The sequence below is a fragment of the Rhea americana genome, unplaced genomic scaffold (genome assembly GCF_003343005.1).
Source record: "Rhea americana isolate MKP2758 unplaced genomic scaffold, rheAme1 scaffold_37, whole genome shotgun sequence".
In the NCBI taxonomy this organism is placed as follows: Eukaryota; Metazoa; Chordata; class Aves; order Rheiformes; family Rheidae; genus Rhea; species Rhea americana.
The window spans coordinates 5,014,612-5,037,936 of record NW_028186501.1 but is presented as its reverse complement, the minus strand read 5'-3'; the positions used below and the strand labels follow the sequence as shown (position 1 = coordinate 5,037,936).

Genomic DNA, 23,325 nt, shown 5'->3' with positions numbered 1-23,325 from the left:
GGGATGGGAAGGGCTGAGGTTCAGAGCTGATTACTCTAATTCACAGTTGTTTTTACTCAAAAGAACACTCAGTCACATATATTTTCTTCCCCATCCTCAGTCCTAAGTGGGTTGGTCTTATTCCAAGAAACTGAAATGTGATGGAAAAGGCTGCATCCACTGTTTTCAAACTAGGCTGAGGCAATTTAAATGCTGCTTCCCAGACCTGTTACTAGTTCCCTGACCAAATTCTTTCCTAGCTTGCTCTCACCTCCCACCTCTCATCTAAGCTTTTCCCTCCTTAAGGTCCTGCCTCCTGCGGTGACCAATGACCGCTGAGCTCTGGCCTGCAAACTCCTGGGGGGAGCGAGGTAGGGACGTGAGTGAGCATTTCTTTTGCTTGCACCACTCTTGAGCAGTCACAGAGCTCAGCTAGGAGATCCAGACCAGTGCAAATGCAAACGAGAGGCAGCTCCTGCTCACATATGCCACACCAGCACTGTTAATTCTTGCTCCAGGATTTTGTGACTTAACAGGAATCTGCTCTTCTAGCACTTTGGAAACCATCACCATTCACTTCAATAACTTGAGTCCTTAAAAGACTGCAGCAGGCAGCGGCACCACTGCAAGACCAAGTCATGCAYAGGGAGACCTACACCGTATCTGAGAAATGCACACTCCCGTATTCTGCCTCCACAGAGTCCCATTGCCTTTTTGCACAAACAAGACAGGGCATTATAAATTCAAACAGTCACRGTATTTTGAAAGCCTGGTATAAACATGGACTAATTTCGAAATTAGCTACGATGCAAGAAAGTGTATTTGTAGTCTAGAGCTAATAAACCTGAGAATGAGGATACTGGTTCCATCGAGCACTCAGAAACACAAATACCCCAACTGGGGATTTACGTGCCTGGAAGGCACCTGAACCCTGCGCCCTGGGCACCCTGCACTCATGCTGCTTTGGCTGCCTGCAGTGAACCTGCCTGTGCACTATTCAGCCTGCTCCGGGTGACCTGGAGCAGACTGATGGGCTTTTTCTCTATGCTGCTTTCACAGAAAGAGGTCAAGCTTAGCCTGACTTGCTCTAAGTGTCAAGYCCCATTTCCAGATGCTGCTTTGTTAAAGCCAAACTGAAGATGCTGCTGGYGTCCTGCTGACAGTTTGCCCAAGCTCTGCAGCCTACCTGCTATTTTAAGGATTAATTCCAGGGAGGGCAGCGCTTYATGCTGGAAGCTGTGCTTTCCATTTGTCACTATGGCTGAGGGTTGTCAGGGAACACGGAGGCATGATCAGAAGGGTTAACTAATGGGAAGGCTCATGTCAGTCCTAACACACGCTTCGCTAAGAAAGGAAGAGGGTGACACCATTTCCTTAGGGCTAGAGGCAGCTYAGGCAGGGAAGACAGAGATCACGCTGAACTTTTTATCACATTTTTGTGCTGTTATCCTCTCTAATGTTATCTAATGAAATTCGAGCACAGTGAAAAAGGTTGTATGAATAGATGTAGGGAGGAAGCCTGCTCGCCTTGCTGAAGCAATTAGGACTATTGACTTCAATTATTTCACTCATCTGAAGAAGGCAAGCAGGATTTGGTCACTGTGCATCTCTTGGTGGGCAAAAGATTTAAGAGCCCTCAACTTCGCCTTTCCCTTGTGCAGAGGAGCAGKGCTCATATGGCAAGTTCTGCCTTGTGCATATGTGCACTGTGCCTGAGTCCCCTCCATCGGCAGATGTCCTCTCGAGGGATGGCCCACATGCCACGTTGTGGGATGTCCTGCTGCAAGGTCTCTCATGCAACTGGTTCTGCAGAGTACATGTTGCTCAGCCCCTGAGCCGTCCACCGGTCACCTCCCTGCTGGTGAGGGTCGATGCAGAGATCTGGCCATGAACTTGTCCCCGATAGCGTGCGTGGATTATTTTTGACTCACGCTTTCCTCCCTGCTGGGCATTCTTCCATGGACGACAGCACCCTGGGGCACAACAGCAGCCCGCCCCCAGAGCCGGGCCGTCTGGGCAGGTCACCGGAGAGCCACTGATGCGCCTAAGAGGCTGCTCTGTGGTGTAACATCAGCGCTCGTATGAAAGACACAGGCGTGAGAGGTCTCTTACGAAGACACTTAATTACATTAGCTGAAGAGTTTGTGATCTTAATTTCTTATAAATAAGGGAGCTTATTAAGGGGCTGCGCTGCTAAGCAGTGCTGCGTATCAGACTGCACGGTCCGYCAGCCTTTAAACATTACAGGGAGAGGTGCGACAGAAAGCCCTTAGCTAGCTAGTTACCACCAGCGAAAAGGCTCACGCTTTAAATTCTCCTTCGGCACGTGGGTGAAGGTGCACAGCAGCCGCTACCTCCGCTTCACCTCGTCTCCCGGTAAGAGCTGCCGCCTGTGAACCGCCTCGGGCTCTGCTGCGCCTGCAGCGGAGCCCAGCAGCGCTGGCAGCTCTCTGCCACCCAGCGCCCCGAGCGCCCCGCAGTTCTGTAACCAGCAATGTTCTTAGGTTAATAAGCTGGATTTTGAGCGCAGAGGACCCGGTGCAACAGCAGCCTCAGCGAGATCCTTTCTGCAGCTTCCTGTGTCTCAATTCAGCCCTGCAGTAACTACAGTTAGAGACGGGAGAGGGGAGCAACTTTGCGTCCCGGCTGCCTGCGGCTCTCCGCAGGGACTGCCAACGAGGGTGCCAATTAGTGTCAACGTGGCGGCGCCTGCTCTGCGTCGGACACCTGCTCGCCAGGGCCTGGACTGCGACCATCAGGTTTCTCCTTCCACCTGACAGCTGCTCAGTGGCCTCACCATTCTCACTCGCTGCAGATCGGGAAAGMACTCAAGCCATGTTAAAGTTTCAATAATCCCATTAATACCTAAAACCTCCACCCCTGCTGAATTAAAAGGAAATTAAGCTAAAAAAACTTTAAGTTAAATTCCTAATCAAAAATAAACAGACCTTCTGGCACATAAAATTATTTTTCTCCCTTCAAGAGCTGACTTATGATGAGTCAGATTTATTTTATTAAAGTATACTACAATTTAATTAATGGGGGAATAATTAACCTAATTTCTCCATCACTTAAAATATAAGAAGCAGAAGAAGAAATGTTCCATGGAAAGCATCCTTTGCAGTTTACAGATCACTATTAAAATAAAAACAACTCCCACTGCAACCAAAAAGGCTCCCACGCCACTCAGAGACTATCCAGATACAATGCAGGAACATTATGAATTATCAACAGGTTCTGGAGCAATTTGAATTGGATCTTAGTACCTAATTAGTGTTATTATTTTCTTATTTCAAACATGTCCCTGAGTTGCTCACGTTAACATTATTTATTGAGGTGGCTTCAATTGCATAAAGACTGTGGAAGACAGCGTTCCTGGCCAGCGGTGCTTCGTTTGGGTCCAGCAGACAGCATACTGAATGCAGGTCTGAGATCTGAAACACTGACTCGCCCTTATCCCTTTCCTTTCAAAAGAGTATATATATATATATATATAAAAAAAAAAAGTGAACTTTTTTTCTTCACCTGGGGGTGAACTTAATACATTTTCAAAAAGCTTATTTACACTCACAGTAGCATCTTGAAAATTTAATGTAGCATAGAGAAATCTCTGCTGGAACACCTTCTCCAGACAGCTGATGTCTGAGGCATCTTAGCCATCACTTCCCACCATCTGTTCCCTTTTACTGCCACAGGGGCATACCCCAAATGGATTACTTCGAGGATGCAGATGCCTTTTAAGACACTATAGGCATAACCAAACCAGTTCAGTTTAATGAAGCGATCAGCTGGTGGGGAGGGSAATACACACAGAGTGATAAAAAAGAGTGACTGGGATGTCACAGCATACTTCCAGAGCTGTGTGTGTCCTGTTTGCCAGGATTCACATGAATGTTTTTTTCATTTAGGTCTGAGAACTTTGCTTTGAATTTTGAGCCCCATTTAAGATGCCTTTTTTACAAATGTTTGAAGTTAAGAGGAAGCCAAAGCCTGCTGTTTTTACTCAATGCATATTTCCAGTGCTACCAGAGAAAATCGGGGCTCTAGAATTTGGCACATGCAGATTAATTCATGAATAGTGATGCAATCTCTTAAAAAGAAAAACAAGCCTAAGTTTTGTGGCATTCAGTAAAGATTTAAGCATCTTAATTCATAAAGGGTTTTTTTTTTTTGACACGTAAGAAAACAAGAATATGTGCCAAACTAAGTCAACAGTCTAAAAATGAACGTTGTTGAGATCAAGTGTTTAAGATCATCAAGGCAGCCTTTCCGATAAAAGCTGCCAGGAATCAAACCAACCTAAAAAGAGATAACAGCTCCTCCGTGAATCAGAGCAAACACTGCAGAATTACCAGAAATGTTTTTCTCACTGAAATTGCTTCAACAAAAAAATCCTTGAGCAATCAATTTGGTCTTTGGCTTTTGGCTAAGCTCTTCATGAGAAGCCCCTGGGTCATCTGCACAGGGAACATCTTCCTGACATGTGGTTGTGGGCCCAGAGGACTTCAGACGGTTTCCTGTCCCTGGAGTTTCCTACGCCGGGGCCTGAAATGAATTCACATCTTGAAGCCCTGATTAGCTGCAWGCCCAGCTGCCTTTTTGCACTGCTGTTCAGCTTCGTTTGCATGATAAGAATATTCTTTTCAGAGGAGTGTTTAAGAGAAAAATAGGACATACTGCTTCAAAGATATAGACTTTGTTGAAAATAAATGACTATTGAAAGTGCCTAAATGACTACAGAAACTAGCCACTGACATCTGACAAGGGAAGGAAAAGAGAGCAGCTGATTGAAGCCTTTGACATATTGTGCAGACCCAGGCTTGAATTAGGGCAGTGAAGTGAAGGTGAGTCACACACCTAGWTAAAACTCATGCATCCTACTTTGCAAGGCAGAGGCCCAAGTATTTTGGGACTATGAGTCCTTATGGAAAATAAATTTGCACTGCTCTCTGATGAGCATAGCCTCCTTTGACACTGTTATCCGAGTCCTCCCCCTCCCTGGTGGTTAAATGACATCAAAATCAGTCATATTGGTTCAGCTCAGAGAGAATAAATGTCCTCTAAACTATCCATTTTTTTCTTCTTCTTCCTTTTTCTTTTCTCTCTTTTTTTTTTAAGCATCAATGGATGCTAAGAAGGTGTTATTACATACCTGGGACGCAACAGATAAGCCTGCCTTTTCTCTGTACATGCAGTTCCAGCTTTCTGCACCATTTAACTATTCCAGCTCTGTGGCTGTGGCATGGATATTTTCATTATTCTTTATCTTATGTAACTTGTTAGCTAGAAATCGCAAATTAAAATCTAAGGGAGTCTTTTTCAACATTGGCGTAATTTTCTCTGTGCCTGTATGCCCGGGTCTTGCCTCACGCCACTGACCCTGCGGCAGGCAGTGGGCGCAGGCTGGGGGGTGAGCCCAGGCCACGGYCCATCCCCAAAAGATGATCTGGATGCAGCCACTCTGCTGGGGACCCTGGTCACGGAGTTTAGCTGTATGGACATGAACTATGTCACGCCACTTAATCTCAGGGCTTGAGAAAAGTCCCTGAGCGGTTTTATTTACAAGTCTAGATGTGGCCTCCACGGCCTTCAGACCAAGCTATTTGCCTGCCTAACTTGGAAAGGTCTCASGGCCTCGCACTGCCGGTTTGAAAGCAGCTTGAGGCAGGGAGAGCACAGCGACTGCAGCTCCTCTAGAAACCGGCGGAGCTACCTGCAGGAGCAGGTCCCCTGCACGACCGTGTCCTGGCAGGCACCTGCAACCCGGCAGCGCGGAGTGCTGAGCTCAGCTGCACGCTCCCGCGGTCTGCGGAGCCACCGGCAACGCCCGGCGTGCAACGCGGAAGGCGTCTGCTTACTGCCTTGCGTTGCTTCCGAGCTCGTTGGTTTGATGACACGGTTTGCATCCTCGTGCAGAGCGCCGAACCAGTCTTTTAGTCGCGAGGCGAGACTCCTCAGTTCCTTGTCTGTGCAAGCTGGAGGGAGAACACAGAAACCCACTCAGTCAGGAGCACTAGCAAAAAATCTTTCTCCGAATATTCTATTAGAAAACTATTATTTATTCATAGTTGCAAAGTCCTTGCTATTAAGAGCTTCGAAGGAAAAGAGAAGGTTAGGGAAAAGCATGCAAGTTAAAAAGAAATTGTAAGTCATAATGAATTTGAGTTGTACTCAAGCATCTCTGTAGCAGCTGACACGATCCGTGATGGAAGAAACGACTCCCACGCCARCCCGCGGGTTCTCAGCCGGAGCTACGGACTGCTCAGCTTAACTGCTCTCGCCTTTCAGGATTGCACCTAATACCCCAGGCTAATAGATGCGAGTGGGAGAGGGAAGACTTGCCTAGACACACTGCTTSAATATGGTACCAGGAATAATTTATAAGCCACATTTGGGTTATTATCACACTGATAGGATATATATATATATATCTGTATGTATGTATCTGTCTATATATATTCCTTTATATACATAAAAAAGAAAACTGTCATGTTGCTCTAGTTCTGCTGCAAATGAGACTTGTCACCTCCGAAGGTTGTCAGTTCTTTCTTGTTAGCTAGGTTAAAGCACTCCCTGCTTCCTTTTTTCATGAATTTTTACTGCCAAATATCTAATTTTTCCAGAAATCTCTGCGAAGAGGTTAATGTCCAGCTAAAGCAAATATTTTTAAGTAAAAAAAGTTACATTAGTCACTGGTTTCTGTCAGAAAGTCTTCTTGTTTCTCTATTGGTTGCTGCTTGAAATTACCACGCTCAGACCATTTTAGTATTCCTGCTGTGTACTCGCTCTACATTTTAAATGCCATTTCTGGGAATACAAAGCAAGATTTTATGCAATAGGGGCTGACATCCTGCACAGGGTAAGGCACAATAAGTCTTCTCCAATTCACTGCACATTATAATATTCCTCCCACCAGCTTATTGAAGATCAGGTCCCACCGCTCGTCTTCCCAGGTTAAACTCACTGCTCTGACGACTGCAGTGAACTTGCTGCAACTTCACTGGTTTCGAGTTTTTTCAGTCCAAAATAATGCTGAAGCTAAAAATAAGATGCTACAGGGCTTTCTAAGTGTTTTAGCATATTTGGGTTTGGAGGAGAAAAAGGTAGGGAGATATTTTCCCATTCGGTTGTAATGCTAAAAGACTTTGATAGATTTTCCTATTAAAAATAAACRTATGAAAATCACTATTCTACCAAGGCTGAGTGCAGGTAAGGGAAAACCAGGTCTTAAAGATGGAAGTTTTTGGGAAAAAAAAACAGTTAACATAAAAAAGCTGGAAGACAAAGCAATATTAACACTAATGTGGCTCACATTACTGAAAAGGCTTTTATCACTTTTTCTTTTTAAACTCACACTTCAATTTTGTGTAATAAAATGAAATATATTTATAACTAAAATACATTTTACTAAACATATCTATAAATCAGTATATTGCTTAAATAATAATACATTTCTCATATATTTTGCTCRCTGTATACTGTTTTATCTTTGCAGCTTAAGACCAAATCGTACAGGGATAATATTTTTCAGGCCTCCATGACCTYATGGCTCTTACCGTCTTGCCTTAAGAGACTCGTCACACCGTACCATCCGCAGCCTGTCCCTCCCGGCTGAGGTCCTCCGCCAGGGAGGAGTCACACCACCAGCAGTACCAGAACGAGCCCAACCATCCTGGCACTAACGAACCCCAGGCAGGAGATGCTGCCTGATGGGGTGAGAGGGTAGGAAGAAAACTAATTTTACAGGTAATAAGCATTCAGGCACCAGCTAGCTTGAGGCAGGAGTGAATGATACGATATTTTGTGAATTTAGGGCAGATTCAGAAAGATAATGAGGTTTCTATCACACATGAATTTCAACGGGAGATGGGTACCTAAATATAGGCTAGACGTGAGGGAGATGCTTCTTCTGCATGAGACGGGAGATGCAACTCCCCCTTAAACTGCCACTGGACACCAATTTTTTCTAAGCATTATCAGGCTTTGACAGGAACATGAGCGACCACAACAGTCCCCTTTTTAAACCCCTGTTTTCACTAGTACTTTCAGGGGAAGAATTTACTCGCAATTATACCATCTTTCAAAATTAGAAGTAGAGAGTATTTTTCCTTTCCTTCTGACAAGTACCTGTCCTGTCCTTTGAAAGTCACTTTTGGAAAGGAAAACCGCAGAGCATGCCAAGTGAGTGTTCCCTAACTTCCCTCAAATAAAGTCGGCCAAGTTTTCACTTGGTTTCAAAGTCTGCAAAATGCACCTAACCTGGCAGATTTCTTCTGCAATTCAGTGTTAGCCTGACTTGACAGGAAGCCCCAGCATGGGCGTTATTGGCACACTGGAAGTTTTTTTTTTTTTTTTTTTTTTCTCCTCCCAAATAACTGCAGTATTTCTTGCGTGTGTCCCCTACGGGTGATCCAGCAGTGGTGGATACTCTGCCAGGGTTCTCGCTCAGGGCTATGCTCTTTCTTCAGCCGAGTCACTGCTGTTTTACAAGTAAAACAAGAACCTACTGTTCTTTTAATATGCAGCGAATAATAAATTGCTTCACAAGACTACAAAAATTTAACGCGTGGTTCTGATTAAATTTCAATTCAAATAATTTAATTCCCTCGATCTTGCTTTCTCCTGAACATTAAAGTGGAGGAAGTATTGCTTTCCATTTCTCATATTAAATTCCATTTTAATACTACTGTGCATGGTTAAAAAGCGTCTACCTTCCTACCTAATGGAACCGCATTTTATTTGTTGATATAGGAGCCTATATCRACACTTTCAAAAGTCTCTAATCATTCTCAAGTGGTTTATTTAGGGACATATTATTCGAGGCACTTCAAAGTGGCTCRATATTGAGGGCATGTGTTTAACACACGCAGAGGCAGGTCCAGCCTCCGGCTGGGTATCCGAGAATCACGGCACTTAATGATTCCTTTCCGGTCGTACAGCCCACTAGTTACACATCAAACAATTAGGAAGGATAGCTCTGAGGAGTCCTACATCTAAGATCCTCATATATAAATTTGCATCAGTTTAACTTGTATGGCATTTTAAGAGCCTTCTGCATGAGAAATGCAGTGCGAAGGTACCTTTTTAGTATTAATATGTTTCAAGTAACAGCTATCAGATGAGAAGAATAAGGTTGTAGGAGGAATAGATGGGATAATGGGTCTCTGTTGCTATTTGAAGAACTGTAAGGAGAGAATATGTAGGTTGCAAACCRTAAGGGTATTAACATGACTTGAAGCACTGATTAAGAAAAACTGGGACGAAGAGAAACCCCAAAGGAGGCATTTCCCCATCACCCTGCTCTAGCAACTGCAATCTCTCCAGTAAACTGTCACCACCCACTCTAGGGCTCCTACTGGGAGAAGGACWCTCCCAGTGCAAGTATGCATTTTGACTGTGGAGTATATTTTCTTCAAGATGAAAGGATCTGGCTTCAATTTGTTTCCTGCACATTTTAAAAAGGGGAAAATACAGGAGGAGGATATATGAAGGAGGAGGATATATTTGCTCCCACGTTCAGCTGCCATCCCCACATCAGACGCTGCAGATGCTCTGGCTGTCCTGCAGAAATGATTTAACAGCAAGCACCGAAAGTGCCAATTTATTCCCAAGGATAAAGCAATTGGTCCAGCAGTTATTTATTCCTAACAAACTGAAAGTGATGTTGCTAAATAYCTATTTTCGCTCAACAGAAAACATTAATCTGACCTAATGGAAAGGCATTAGCATGCTGCTAAGGCTCAAGTTTTTACAGGCTGTGCTTCCATTATGGAATTTTTCAACTCTGCAGATACTAATCTATATATATAGGTGGTGAAAATTCACAGTACGATGTTTAATTTCATTCTTTAAGAGAGACTTTCAAAAGTGCCCAGTGCCAGAAATCAATGTTAAAACTGAACTTAGTTGTAGAAGAGGAAATCAATATTGAACACTTTCTCACATCACAGTTTCACTCCAGCCTAGCAAAACAATATTGCAAAATCTACCACTAACAAAACAAGGCTTGTAATTCATACTGGAGTTAACCCTAAACAAGCCCCAGTACTAAGGAAGTACATCACTGCATTAATGTCTAGCTTGCTGATGGTACTGCATGATGAGCAAGTGGTCTGTACTGTCCAGGAAAGGGTTGCAGGGACACACTCAGTGGTGTATTTCCCAGAAAGCAAGCTGTGCAATCAGATGCARAGAACATGTGTGCAATCTGCTTTTTACCCTTTGACTTCTTTATTATCACTCATCTATTCAGCATGTGTTTGTTGCATTATCATTGCTACTGTTGCTATTATCACCGTTCTTGCAAACAGAAATATATTTTTACCAATTATATGTGGAGGGATTGGTCATCTGAACACATATTATTCTTTTACAACACTAAATGAGTCTCTTAGGTAAAGACTTAGGAGCAAATTTCCTATTCTCCAACTGCTAACGCTCAGCATGTGAGCAGTCCCTGAGAGCCAGGCTAGCTTCAGCTGTCTCTGCACTGTAGAGGAAAGGGAACAGTAAATGCAGAGAAATGCAAAATAAAAGAGCAAAGCTTTAAAAAATACATATTCAGCTGCTTCAAAGTTAGTCCTYGTTCCATGCAAAGGAAGCCTGTCCTGACACAGTTCAGCCGGAAACTCCTTAGGGATACGTGTGCACACAGGCACACGCAGAGGATACTTCATAGTAAAAATAATTAGGGAAAGCACAAAACAGAAAYCAAGGTAATCTTTACAGTGCATTTAACTTTTCTGTATTCTGTATATATGATCTAAACACCAGCTTTTATTTTTTCTGTCCCACAATGAAGTATTTTTAGCATCAATTAAACCTCACTGTAGTAAAATCTAAACTAAAAAGCTCTTGATGAAGYGAAAGCAACGGTCACCTTTTGGCAGAGGGCTAGGCAAGGTGGGCCTGAAAGCCTTGCACCCGATGTGAGACCTCTGCGACTCCCAACTCGCACAAATGCGTATCCTGAAAAGCTCCCAAGTGCCACGTGGGACAAGATGCCGGGGAGGAACTGCATCAGCCGAAGCTTCGGCTGGGCAGCTGAGGCGTCACAGACACAGCGATGCAGGGCCCAAGCAGCAGCAGCGTGAACACAGCCCCTTTCCGAAAGTGATCGCTTATCCTAAAACACGTCGCTGATTTTGAGCGTCCTGCTTAAAACTATGCAAACATCCTGTCACAGAGCAGCACCGATGTCTTTCGATCTAGGTGAGCAACCACGTACTACGGATAGGAAATGGAAAAYATTGCGAGAGAGGTCCTCCGGACCGCTGGCCGGGAATTTCAGCCATCGCCTCTCCGTGGAGCTAGAGGGAGCGGGCGCACTGACGGAAACCAGCCTGGATTCCTGCTTGGCTCACAAGCAGGAAAGCTTATCTTTTGTACTAAATAGTCATTTTTATGTTCTTCTTCTTTTAAGAAGAAAATGTGTTACTGTAATCAGCTTTCTCTGACAAACATCACTACATCTTCTTTCTTCTAGGGAAGGTATAATTGCATCCGTACGTGTGTGCATTATCACAACAGGCTTTAAAACTAAAGTAAATAAAAAGCTCTATCAGCCTTCATGCTTTAGAGAGCAGGTCTGCTCTGAGAAATGCAAAATATGGAGCCTATTTTAGAGACTGCTGCTGCTGAAAGTAAGCACGAAGAGAAACTCAGTGCTGTGCCGGCACTCCACCTCCTGCAAGCACACACATGCATATGAGCCACTTGTAGACMACTCCAGGTGGTTTAACTGTGATATTTTGGTGTGGCAACACTTGCCTTCACAAATACTTTGCTGTTTTCTGGTTTTGGAAGGGGTAAGGTTAATTTGCTCTTTCTTTGAGGCCTCAGGCAAATCCTGTAACTAAAAACTCAAGTATGAAGAAATTGGTTTTTACGAAGAAGGGAACGGATTGTCTACACAGCTATTTGCTGTGCCCCGTCCCAGCCATCCAGTGGCTGTTCCTCCACCGGGACGGCATCTGTCCTGATAGCCACCTCGGATGCTTCTGCCACTGATTTTGCCCGATCTCGTAAATAAAGCGGCAAGATCCTGTAGTTCAGACTCTGAGACAATTACAGGAGCAGCTGTAACTGTCATGAAAATCATGAAAAAGCCACCTCCTGCGTGACTCCTATCCCCCTAAAATTCACTTATTGCCTCACCCTGGTGTTTTCATTCAGATTCTGCCATGTCACTTGAAACGAGCAATAGACACTATCATAGCCATGAAAAAACAAAACAACAAACAAGTCGAACTGAATGCACTATGCCCAAGAAGAAGAGTCTCTAGATGAAACCAGATCTTTGCAGAAACCTCATCTCCCTTCCTTCCTCCCTATTCTTAGTGGAGCTGTTCCCACCACACATCGTTGCCATGAGAAGACACATACCTGCACCCAGTGTCGGTGGCACTGAGCCCTAGCAAAGCCACCTCACTACCTGGGAAGTTCAGCGTGGGTTGATCTTTGCACAGGACAAAAACAGATGGTTGGTTTGATTTTAAAACAGATACTGGGCACTACTGGTAAGTTCTTAGCAGATATCATGCTCTCAGGCTTTTGACATTATCAATAAACAAAGTCAGATTAGTAATTATGAGTGGAAACTTAGTTGACTGGGGTTACAATAACATAATTGAGGGCTGAGTCCTTCATGCAAACASTATCTGCCGTCACACTGCCTACATTTGAGCTTTGTGTGGAAGCATTTCCAAAAGCACAGCTGAAAGAGTGGCGCTGACCGGCCGAAGCTGTCCCGTCCAGGAGGCTATTTTGCTCCACTTTCCTGTGCTGAACAGTGAGAAATTTTARATTATGATCTTCTGTAAAAACGTTCTGAACGGCAACGGCTGGAAATAGCTCGAGCTGTTAATGGTAAGGGCAGCCGCTCGTTTCCGTGATGAAAATGGCCTTGAGCTTGAGAGAGCAGAACTCAGGCAGTGAAATTAGTAATTTGACAGTATTTGAGGAGAAATGGCCACACCTCTTTATGTTCATCCTGAGCAAGAAGGTAACAGCCAAGAACATAAATTAAAAGATTATATATAGAGAAAAAAATGAAAATAGAAAGCCCATGTTAGAGCCTAAGTATATGCAAAGCTTCTGTAAAAAAATAGTGGAAAATGCAGCTACATATAAAATAAAATCTAAAAGACTTCCAATTTTTACAGATTCTTCTTCATTTTGTGTACAATCAGTGATTAATCCAAACTGAATTAAAAAGAAAAAAACTATGTCAGCAGTTYGTTTTTGTCAAGTGTCATGGTGAACAGTGATATTCATTATTATTTGATATTATTCACTATTATTGGATACTATTCTTAAAATGCATGAATTCTTGAGTGGTTCATAGGATAAAATTGCTTCTCTTACACACTTCGGTTCTTCTGACACTACTTCGTCTCTGTAAGTTTGTTCAAATCTAAAATTAATGAGTACCYAGAAGGTTATTGCTTTTTTTTTGTTTGTTTGTTTCACAAAAAGTGAATGTTTTCAGAATTTGCTTTTATTTTCTGCCCACGGGAAATTTGGGAAACAAAATGAAGGCTATGATTTTCAAGAATTTCCTTAGCAAATACTTAACTAAATACTAAAATATTACCTTTTCTGTTAAAGAACAGAATTTGTGCATTTCAGTGGAAGCTATTTGTTTTATGCAATGTATATAATTAGAGTTCCTTCATTTATAGTATTTTTCCAGTGGATTACTCGCCTCATTTTGAAACCATTCAAACTCAGCACAACTTCTACTTCCAGTTCTAGAAATACAACTCAGTCCTTGAAGGTTTCTAAGGGGGAAAGGGAGGTGTGGTAGGAGCCAGCCGGACGCCAGCTACAGCGGAGACCAATGGAAATGTGAAGACTGAAGAAGGGAAGAAATTAAAAGTGAATGGAAAACACAATGTTTTGAAAAAGAATGAGTTCAGAAAACACTAGTATTAAATTTTGAAGCAATCTTTGGTTTTGTTTGCAGTAATTTGGCTTCTTAGCTTTTGCTGCAATTCAGTAACCCTCATCTCCACCTGACTCCAGCATGCATACTATTTTCCTAAGATGTATGTTTTAAAAAGGGTAATCATAAAGCAGAGAGCAATGTCTTCGTCTCTTAGWAGTCCTTCAAAGCAGAGGAAATTATATTCGCGGAACACCTTCTTCTTGCAAAAGGAGCTGGACTGCAGGATTCATCTCCTCATGGCCCGTTCTTATCTACTAAGCCTTCCAGTCAATTAGCTCAGAGTGCCCTTCCATTAGGGAACGCGTGCTGACGGCAGGAAAGAACACAGGACTTCCTGAATTAGGATTATCACTGGCTATGTGCTAACAACTGCTATTTTTGTTTGCTTTAGTCAGGAAAGGTATTCTYTCTGTGGCTAGCAAGATCTGAACGCCAGCTTGTGCTGGCCTGGAAGATGCCTGTTCTAGAGGTAAAGGTTTGGGCTATCCATCCTTACGGTAATCTATGTGCAGAATATTGTTTCTATGAACAAAGCACAGAAATGCCAAAGAATTTTTTTTTGTTTTTTGTTTTTTTTTTGCAGCCCGTGTGTATCCTGCCATGTGGCATTTCTGGAGAGCCTGTGAACACACTGACTGCTCCTTGACTGATCTGCTCTGCCATAGAAGAAGCTACCCTATATCCTTCTCAGAGCCCCTGCCGTCACTTAGGATACTGCTCAAAAGTCGCAAGTTGAACCCTAGAATTTATCAGGACATATTTTTTCTCATGCTGCTCTATCATACACWGCAGCATGAGAAGCAATTGAGGAGATTCACTTCAGTTTTACTGGAGTCCACCATCTCTATCTGCTTCCTCCTTCCTTGCAAAGTGACGGATAAATCCAATTTGTCCATGCTTGAGCAGGATGGAGTGAGAGATATCCATGAGTCAGCATATGCTAGCAGAAACTATTTTTCCCCCTCATTAACTTCTTTTGCATATCAGCTGATTTTTATTTTATACTGTGTGTATCTCTGTATGTATTGACTCATGTTCCTTACCGAATGCTATCACATTTGCTACCACCAGGGCTTCATTAATATAAAACATTGTCATGTGGTGAATTACTCTAAATGAGAAAACACAGACTTCCTCAGAAGATAAAATGAGGAGCCGTCAGACAGCATGGGGCTAGGAACATTTGAAAACGTCTGATAGGAATTCTTCCAGCAAACTGTTGGGAAAACTAATTGAAATCCAGTAAGAAAGTGTAAATGAGATAACATAGCTCCCACGTGGACTGCAAAGATCCCATGGAAGGAAAACAGACCCTCTCTGCACAAATGCACCTTGCAAAATGAGAAATGTATAAATCCAGCCAGGATAGCAATAACCAGTGTTCAAGACAACCTGTAACAATCAAGGGAAAGAGCAATTTTAGCAAGCAAACACAAAATATTTTGAGAACCAAAATGGAATGAGTTTAAGATCTGAGTAGCATTTAGTAAGTACCAGTTTTACCCCAGTGAAGTACTATTAGCTTCACAAAAGTGAACCTCAGTTCATATAAGAGCAAACGCACTTGTCTGGGTTGTTTCATACAAGCTCAAAGGCATCRGATTAACTAGGGCACTTAAAACCACAGTCCTCCCTGTGGATGACTCTGAGGGCGAAGGAGACGCATGGCAAGGAAAGGTTTGGGGTCCTGGTCAGACCACTGCTTCCCAAGGAGGGAGAGGCAGGGGCTGCAGAAGCACCGCAAGAGATGGGGCCTCAGCTACAGCCCTTGAGCTGCGAAATGAGAACTTCTCCCCCCTTTCAAAAGCCAGCACGTGGAAATTGGACTGGATTTACGCCGTCGGCAYGGCTGAATTTTCAGCAAGCTTTGGCACCTTTGGCCGAGGTACTCAGTCCGATGCTTGAGCCGCTACGGCCCTTGCTTCTGGGTGCCGGGCTGGGGGTCTGCTAAAGCACAGAGCAGACCTCCCTGGGATTAAAAAGAGGAAAACTAAGCTGAGCTGAGCGTCACAGAAGGCTGTAGATAAAACTGACCAAAAAAGCCACTGTCCCCGGTTTACCTACTGTGCCATGTACCTCCTGCAGCCACGTAACTTCATCTGAGAGTRTAAAGAGAAGGGGGAGATGAACCTACTAATGAGCACCTGGCCACCGAGATGCTGTGGGAATCAATAACTGCAAAAAAGTAAGGAACAGAGCGGCTAAAATCTCCTGTTAATACTTATTTTGAAGAATCATTTAAAGAAATGTCAATTCGGTTCTCAGCYCTTCATGTGAATTGGTGTATTTTTAAAGTCTTTTAGAGGGAGGATTGAGTTTTGTGTACTCAAGGCTATGATTTATTGAAAATGTCCTGATTTTCTTTTCTTTTTTTTTAAAATATTTGCACTATTAAAATATTTAACAACCAAATAAAAGCAGTGAGTGAGATCAAAACCATCCTGTGGCATTATGAAACCCGCGAGCTGAGCAATTCTGAAAAGGATAAAAATGGCCTGTGTGAGGAGAATTTGTTTAAAAAAAGGGAAAAAAATGACAGATTTGGAGCCGCGGCTGAGAAAGCTTTGAAAGCAGCCAGGCTGACAGAGGGGATTGCAGGGTCGTTGTAAGCCTTTGTAGAAGCAATTATTATCATCTCCCCAAAGCACAGACAAGACTGAGCGAAAAAAAGCAAAGAAAAGGGGAAAAGGCTGGCTGTGAAGCAGATCCTTTTCTGGCCTGGATGCTTAATGCATCAGGGCTTAAGCAAAAGTGAAAACAACCTGGATCTTTAAATTCGAGTAATTCAGAAGAGAATTAAATGGCTGGAAGGAGAGCACAGCACGAGCTCTGCTCCGGGAGCGGGCCAGCAGCCCGCGCGCCGATGCAGAGCCAGCGCGGCTCTCGCGAACCCGCCGCTGCTCGCAATAAGGAYTCGGCTGGAGCGGCCACGCAGCAACGCTCCCAAAGCGTTTGCTAGGAACACGTGCTGGAAGAGGTCCAGCCCGGCACGCYGTATACGGGAGCATTCGCAGCTGCCGGCAAAGCCAATCCACTTCATACTCCGCATCCGGGCACGCTTCGACTGTATTTTTCAAATTAGACGATGGGCCGTATTCTGCCTTTCCAAGGTTCTGAATTTGCTGGTGTGTAACTGAGTCAGATCTGTGCAGGCGCTTAAAATACTCAAAGGATTACAAGCAATTTCCTGATGAAACCTAACAACGCGTGTTGTGGCCAGTCATGCTTGGTATCCATAAATCTATATGTTTACTCAGTAAAATTCTGTTTTTCTGATGTAAAGCATCAGACAACCCAGGTGCAATCACCCTCCCGGACGATGATGTGCCAGATGTCAGTCCTCTGCTAGCCAACGTGGTCACAGGGGGAGCTGACAGCAGAGCTAGGCTCCTTGGGTTTTACGTGGCTAATAGCAAAGATTGCAGTGTGGATGATTAATTTGGTCCCTGAAGGATTCAGTAAGTTTGACAATCAAATCTTGTGGAAAGGCTTAAAATATTGATGGTGAGCCTGGCTAGAGATGAGTAATACTTTGTAAAACCTGCACATGAAGCTGGATAAATTTACCTATGGAGACGATTAAGAYTATTCTGACTAACTTGAGAGGAGGAAGCTTGAATGCTTCCCTTGATTCTCGCGATAGTCTTTCCTCCGGAAAAGAAATGTGTTAGTAGGTATGCAACGCTTAACAACGTGCCTTAACCAAACAGGGTGTAGCAGGGTGGTCTGTGGGTGCTGGGGCCATGAGCTGGAATAAGCACTTTAACAGTGGTGCCAAATTACTTGCTGTGTTTCTGAAAACTGCCTACGTAAAACCCAATGATTATGTCTTGCACTAAGCAGCAAAGATTGCTTCATTCTTCGCTTATCATTTCCTTCTGCCTAATGGAAGYGGTGGTGTGCTGCTATCAAGCCTTGCTTTTAGCATGTACTTACAAATGGCTTGAGATTGCAGATCTAGAACCAAGAAGTGCTTTTTATCTTGGCAGCTGAAGGTAATTTTACTCCTGGTGTCTAGTCAAGACATGAAGACCAATAATGAGCATGAGAAAGATGTGCGCTGATATGTTAAGGAGTGTTAAAACAAGTGTTTCTAATAACGGAGTTTGATGAAGTATTCTGTTTCCCTCCAATGCTTTTTTTGGGTGTGTTTATCTAGAAAAGCAGCCAAATTGAGAAACTAATGGGCTAAATTTTAAAATTTTCCCAATAAAGAGGCATGCGGGTAAAAGGCCCCGCAGGGCTTTGCGGGGAGGAYGGTGACTCACTGGTGACGAGGGAGGCTGGCTCCCTTCTGGGAAGGGAAAAAGTGGAAAAGGGAGAAATATGTTGTAGATTGTGACTGTTATTACGGACATTGTGTCAAATGAATAAGATTAAGAATTTCACAAATTCATTAAAAAAMCCCACACTTTTTGGCATGAAATTTCTAAGTACTGCAGAAGTTCGAAAATGCTGAAACACTTCCCRTGCTTCCCAGCACAATGGAGTTTATTTGCTCTTATCAAGAGAATTTAGGGACCTCACTCGTGACTACTAGAGACGATTTTGATAAAAGGACTCTGAGATAAACAAAAGCAKAATTAAAGCAGAATTTACTGCCCCGGATTCATGAGAAACGACAYGCTGTAGTAAGGCAGAGATGGCTGAAATTTGAAACTAAACACACAGATAACTGTCTTCAAAGGGATATTTTGGCTTTAGCTCATTCTGAGAAAAGAAATAGCCTGCCTTGAACATTCCTGGAAATAGCTCAACGCGTTCCTGCTTTCCTGAAAACTTTAAGCTGCATTGCAACTGGCTTGTTGCCATTTTTAAAAATAAATTTTCTCTTGCTCTCTGCCTTTGTCCTTATAGACTCATGAAAATTGTCTACTCTTCTAGTGCAGAAATGTGAACGTAGTAAAATATGTACCTGTAAGCAGTTCATATGGCAGAGCTGCTAGCTACAATTAAAGTTTGATGTTAACTTAATTTAGCACAAATACATGTGTTCTCTTCCCCTCCCATCCTCAGTCACTTTTTCTCCCATCTTTTCTCTGTGTCTTGCCTTCCTTTGGCAGCCCCCCCCCCCCTTTTTTTTTGAGAATGAACCAGGTAAGGGAACCTGCTGAACATGATCCCCTGATCCAGCTCTGGCCCCAGCTGAGCTCCCGGTGTGGCTCTACGAGCACCTGCGCTGGCGTAGTGAAGGATAGTGCAAAGATGAGAACAAACTGCGGAAAAATGGGCACAGGGTTGCTGTTTTTTTTAAAAAGTTTTTTTTTACTTGAAGCTAGGCATTTTTTAACCAGTCCCTTTCCTGTTTAACACTTTTAGTCCAGGAGAATTATCTGTCTCAAGTCATGGGACAGAGGATTCATCACATATGTTTTCAATAACATTTGGATGATTCCTTACAAACCTTTCATGCCCTTATCTACWGAATTTGTCCTTCTCCACATGGAGCTTTTTCTTATTAACCCACTCTAATCCCTCACCTAAAATAAATTATGAACAGAAAACAATATAATAAATAAAAGCCAGATCCTTGCRGACATCCTTTGCATCAGGCTCTGTGGAAGTTGAATGAATAGAGTCTACCAAAGCAGGTAAAGTTAATTTTGCCTTCCAAGCKTATTCCAGTTCACAGGCCATAATATTTTTTTTTTTTTTTTTATGGCTAGCATACTTAAATTGATCCATTACGCCAGTAATTGCCTCTTGTCCCACAGAACTGGTATTCTGGGCATTCTCTGCTAGCACAAATGCTGCCGGGCAAAGCAAATGCAACAGAAGCCAACTGAGCATCTGAGAAAAACTCTGCTAATATACTTACAAATAGTTCCACCAAAACTGCACGAGTATCAGCATTTTTTGTAAGTGACAGTATTTGCCTTACCCTTGGCTAAAAGGTGGGAAAGAAAGTAGATGTGATTTATCTGCTGCCTATAGGTTGATGGTTTGATTAACGCTGTTATCGGGATTGTTCTGGAAAACACAACATTTCTTTTATTCCACAGTGGAAGTGAAACACAGAAGAAAAAAAAGTCTAATATTATACCTGTAAACATAAATTATACATAGTTCAAGAGGACTAGCTGAGATTTACACTCATGTAAATTGGAAGAGGGTCTAGATTTGAGCTTACCGTTCAGTATTTTCTTTGCCTAACTGGTAGTAACACAGTTTTGGAAGTCAACCTAATGTTTTCACAGTCAATCCAACAYTTTCACACTAAGCTGCTGCAGTCTAGGCAAAGGGAGTGTGCTCCATAACAGACATTTCCTCATCTTATTCCTCCTTAGAGCAGTACCAAAGCCTTTCCTTGGGAGAAATGCCAATGTACATGTTTTCAAGTGGAAAATTTTAAAATCAAACACACGAGAAATACATTTATAATAAGTTAAGAAAATCGTAGAGAAGTCAGTGGGAAATTTTTTTCTTTTCCTCTTCTTCCTGAAACTCTTCCTGACAATACCAGGATTCATAGATCAGGATCCATCAGACTTTGTGGATTTGATCAAGATACAAATGTGAAGGAAAGGGAAATTCAGACGGGATGTAAGTACCTATTTAACAACAGGCAAGGGACCCACGCAGTCACTCTCTTCTACGTATTAGGCAGAATTACAGAGCTACTCCCATATAGGTGCTAATGCGAGAGAAGCCTCCTTCGATCATCTTTAAAGAAGCAGTAAGAAGGAAAAATCACTCTTGGATTCATATCCACCTGTTTGCTAAAAGCACGGCTGAAAGCCCAATTATTTTGATGGATACAGGAGAGAGAGAGAGAGAGAGAAAAAAAAAACCAGAGACTTATGTAAATTACCATGAAAGAACTCAAAGTATTTCTAAAAGTGTCTTAGGAATTTACGGTAAATAATACTTTCAAAGGAAAYGGTAATCATTCTGCATTGAAAGCTTCTGATCTTACCATCTTCACTTCGGATCGTATTAGTACAGCGCATCATTACAAGAATGTGTTCTTTGAAGCATGTGTACTCTATCTTCCCTCTATTCATCATAAATACCCTCTCTACGAAAGTACACTTTGCCACTGTGCACACATTTTTCTTTCGACGATTTAATTCATTTCCTAAAGAAATGTCACACAGAAATCAATCTTGCCAGTACAAGTTTGCAAGGCCTGATTCGTTTAACAAATGATTTATTGACAACTCTGCGATAGAAAATAATGGAACGTTGTTATTAAGACCAACAATACGCATTTCCAAAAGTGTATATAGAGGAGATGTTAATATTCTTCCATGAACAAGTGACACATTACAAGAGGAATGAACAGCGCTTGCCACGGTTAATGGCAGGCTTCCAGCTTCTCCTCCAGCTCCCTCTCCAGCTCCCCACTGGCTAACGTTGTGGTTACAGAAACCCTGACCTTTGCTGTTGGTGGTTTTGCTGAAAAGCAATAGCTTGTAGAACAACAGATAAGGAAACAAGTGTCCCCTTACAGCAAATGTAATTTTGATTGGTACCTGAACCACAAATTCTTCAGAGAAGATGTGAAAGTTCAACCAAAACTGTGGGTGTAACAGCAGAGCACAACGGAGCTTTGCAGTTAGTCTGAGAAGCTTTCATCTGTGTCACACATGTGGATTTGATACCTTCTTCTCCTCCTYCTCACTTTCTTTCCAGTCCCCTTTTCACCCAGCGCTGAAGAAGCAACGTTTGCAAGCTCTCCAGGCTAAATAACCCTTGCATTTCTTAATATTTTGTGGCTATAGATCCTTTCTTATTTTCTTCCGAACAGGCTGCAGAGGTAAGTACTGATTTCCTGCACTACACATTTCCTCATAAATTCCATAGGCTTTAAAAATACTGGAAGGTAAGCTGATACCTTGGAATATTAAAAATATTACTTGTTATCAATGCTCTCATTTTCCATTTGTATGAATGGCAAGATAACATACTTGAAAACTAAAGTATCAGCAAAGACTGTCCCTTTTGATAGGAGCAATGGTGTTTGCATCCGCAGTTCCCTGAGATCTTACCCAAGGGAAAAAGTTTTAGCTTAATGCCTTTATCTTTCAGTATGTAAATAAAGATGTAACATTCACTCAATTAGAAGAGAAGTASTTAATCCAGCCAGGCAATTCAACCAATGTAAATGGAGGTGGGAAAACATATTTAGATTGTGAGTAGCACCATAGAGAAACTGTAAATTCATTTACATTATAATTGATTAAATAGAGGAGGTTGATTCTTGTACTGTAATTATGTTCAATCATGGTCTGTCAATACAATTTTCTATCTGTTGCCATTTTGTATCAAGAAAATGGATTATATCAYGTATGTGCTATAAATGGACTGTCATTTGAGGTAGTATGTGTGAAGCAATGGGGGAAAAATGCTGCAAGACAGTGAAGATGCAGTAAGTCCATGGAGAGAGCAGCGTTAGGGTGACAGCAGATCACCTTGCCGGATGGATTTAGAGAAAAGTTACTAATGATTTAAGCTGTGCGCTCCTGATGAGCTCCATCTGGAAACCACTCTAGCCTATGAAGAAATGATTAGGCTGGAAAAATTAAACTCAGGATAAGTGCAGTGGGAACCGACAGTATCTCATAAAAGTAAGAAAGGCATTCCCAGAGCTCTGTTCTGCTCTTATTTATATCATGACTACAGTGATCGAACATGACCTTCAGCATGATAACTCCTTTGGTGTCTGCAGCCCAGGCGTTAAACCATCCACATTTGAGTTTGATGTTCCTGGAGTGGAGTCCAAACCCAAACGCTCCTGCTCCCCGCGTGCAGACCTGCGCCCGCTCCGGGCAGAGAGCTGCCTCCTGCTAGTCGGAGCCAACCTGAAGCACAGAAATCCGGTGTCCCCTTCGCCCAGGGGTGCCGGCTGCTGGAGCAGACACCTCAGCACCTTGAACTAACCTGCTGGGGCTCCAACACGCTAAATGCTCTGCAAACATTTAAGAACAACAACCCATGCATCAGAGAGTTCACTCTCCGATCTTCTTTTGAGAACGTAAACCAAACCCAAACTCCTCCTTTGCACTCCCGAAGAAACGATTTGACAAACAGCAGGAAAAGAAATTCTGCCTACTGATTTATAAAGGGCAAAAAGTGAGGAATACGTGACAGACTTCATAAAACACAAATGAAAATAAATAACATCTTGAAAACATACAGCTGAGCAGGATACAATATTTCCAGAGAACTCCAAACCAAAAAAAAAATAAAAAAAAAAATAAAAAAAGAAGAAGATTAAAACCTGTTCTCAGCATGATAATTTAAACCTAGAGTAGTATATTCTCTTCCTAGGAATTAGTCTGCAAATAAGATGATTTAACTGAGACCCTCAGAATCTTTGTAACAGAAAAGCATGAAAACTTGATGAATTCAACTGCACTATATTGCACTGTCAAAAYAACAAAGTGAAAATGTTC

The 23,325-nt window shown here is 42.6% G+C and overlaps 1 protein-coding gene across 1 annotated transcript in view; it reads right to left on the bottom strand.

Moving 5' to 3' along the window:
* The window catches only part of SPOCK1 (SPARC (osteonectin), cwcv and kazal like domains proteoglycan 1), a 311,992-nt gene that overhangs the window by 8,619 nt on the left and 280,048 nt on the right, over positions 1 to 23,325 (bottom strand). The window contains exon 7 of the mRNA XM_085312830.1: positions 5,838 to 5,954. Within this exon, the coding sequence (XP_085168956.1) occupies positions 5,838 to 5,954 (117 nt within the window). The remainder of the gene's footprint in view (positions 1 to 5,837; positions 5,955 to 23,325) is intronic.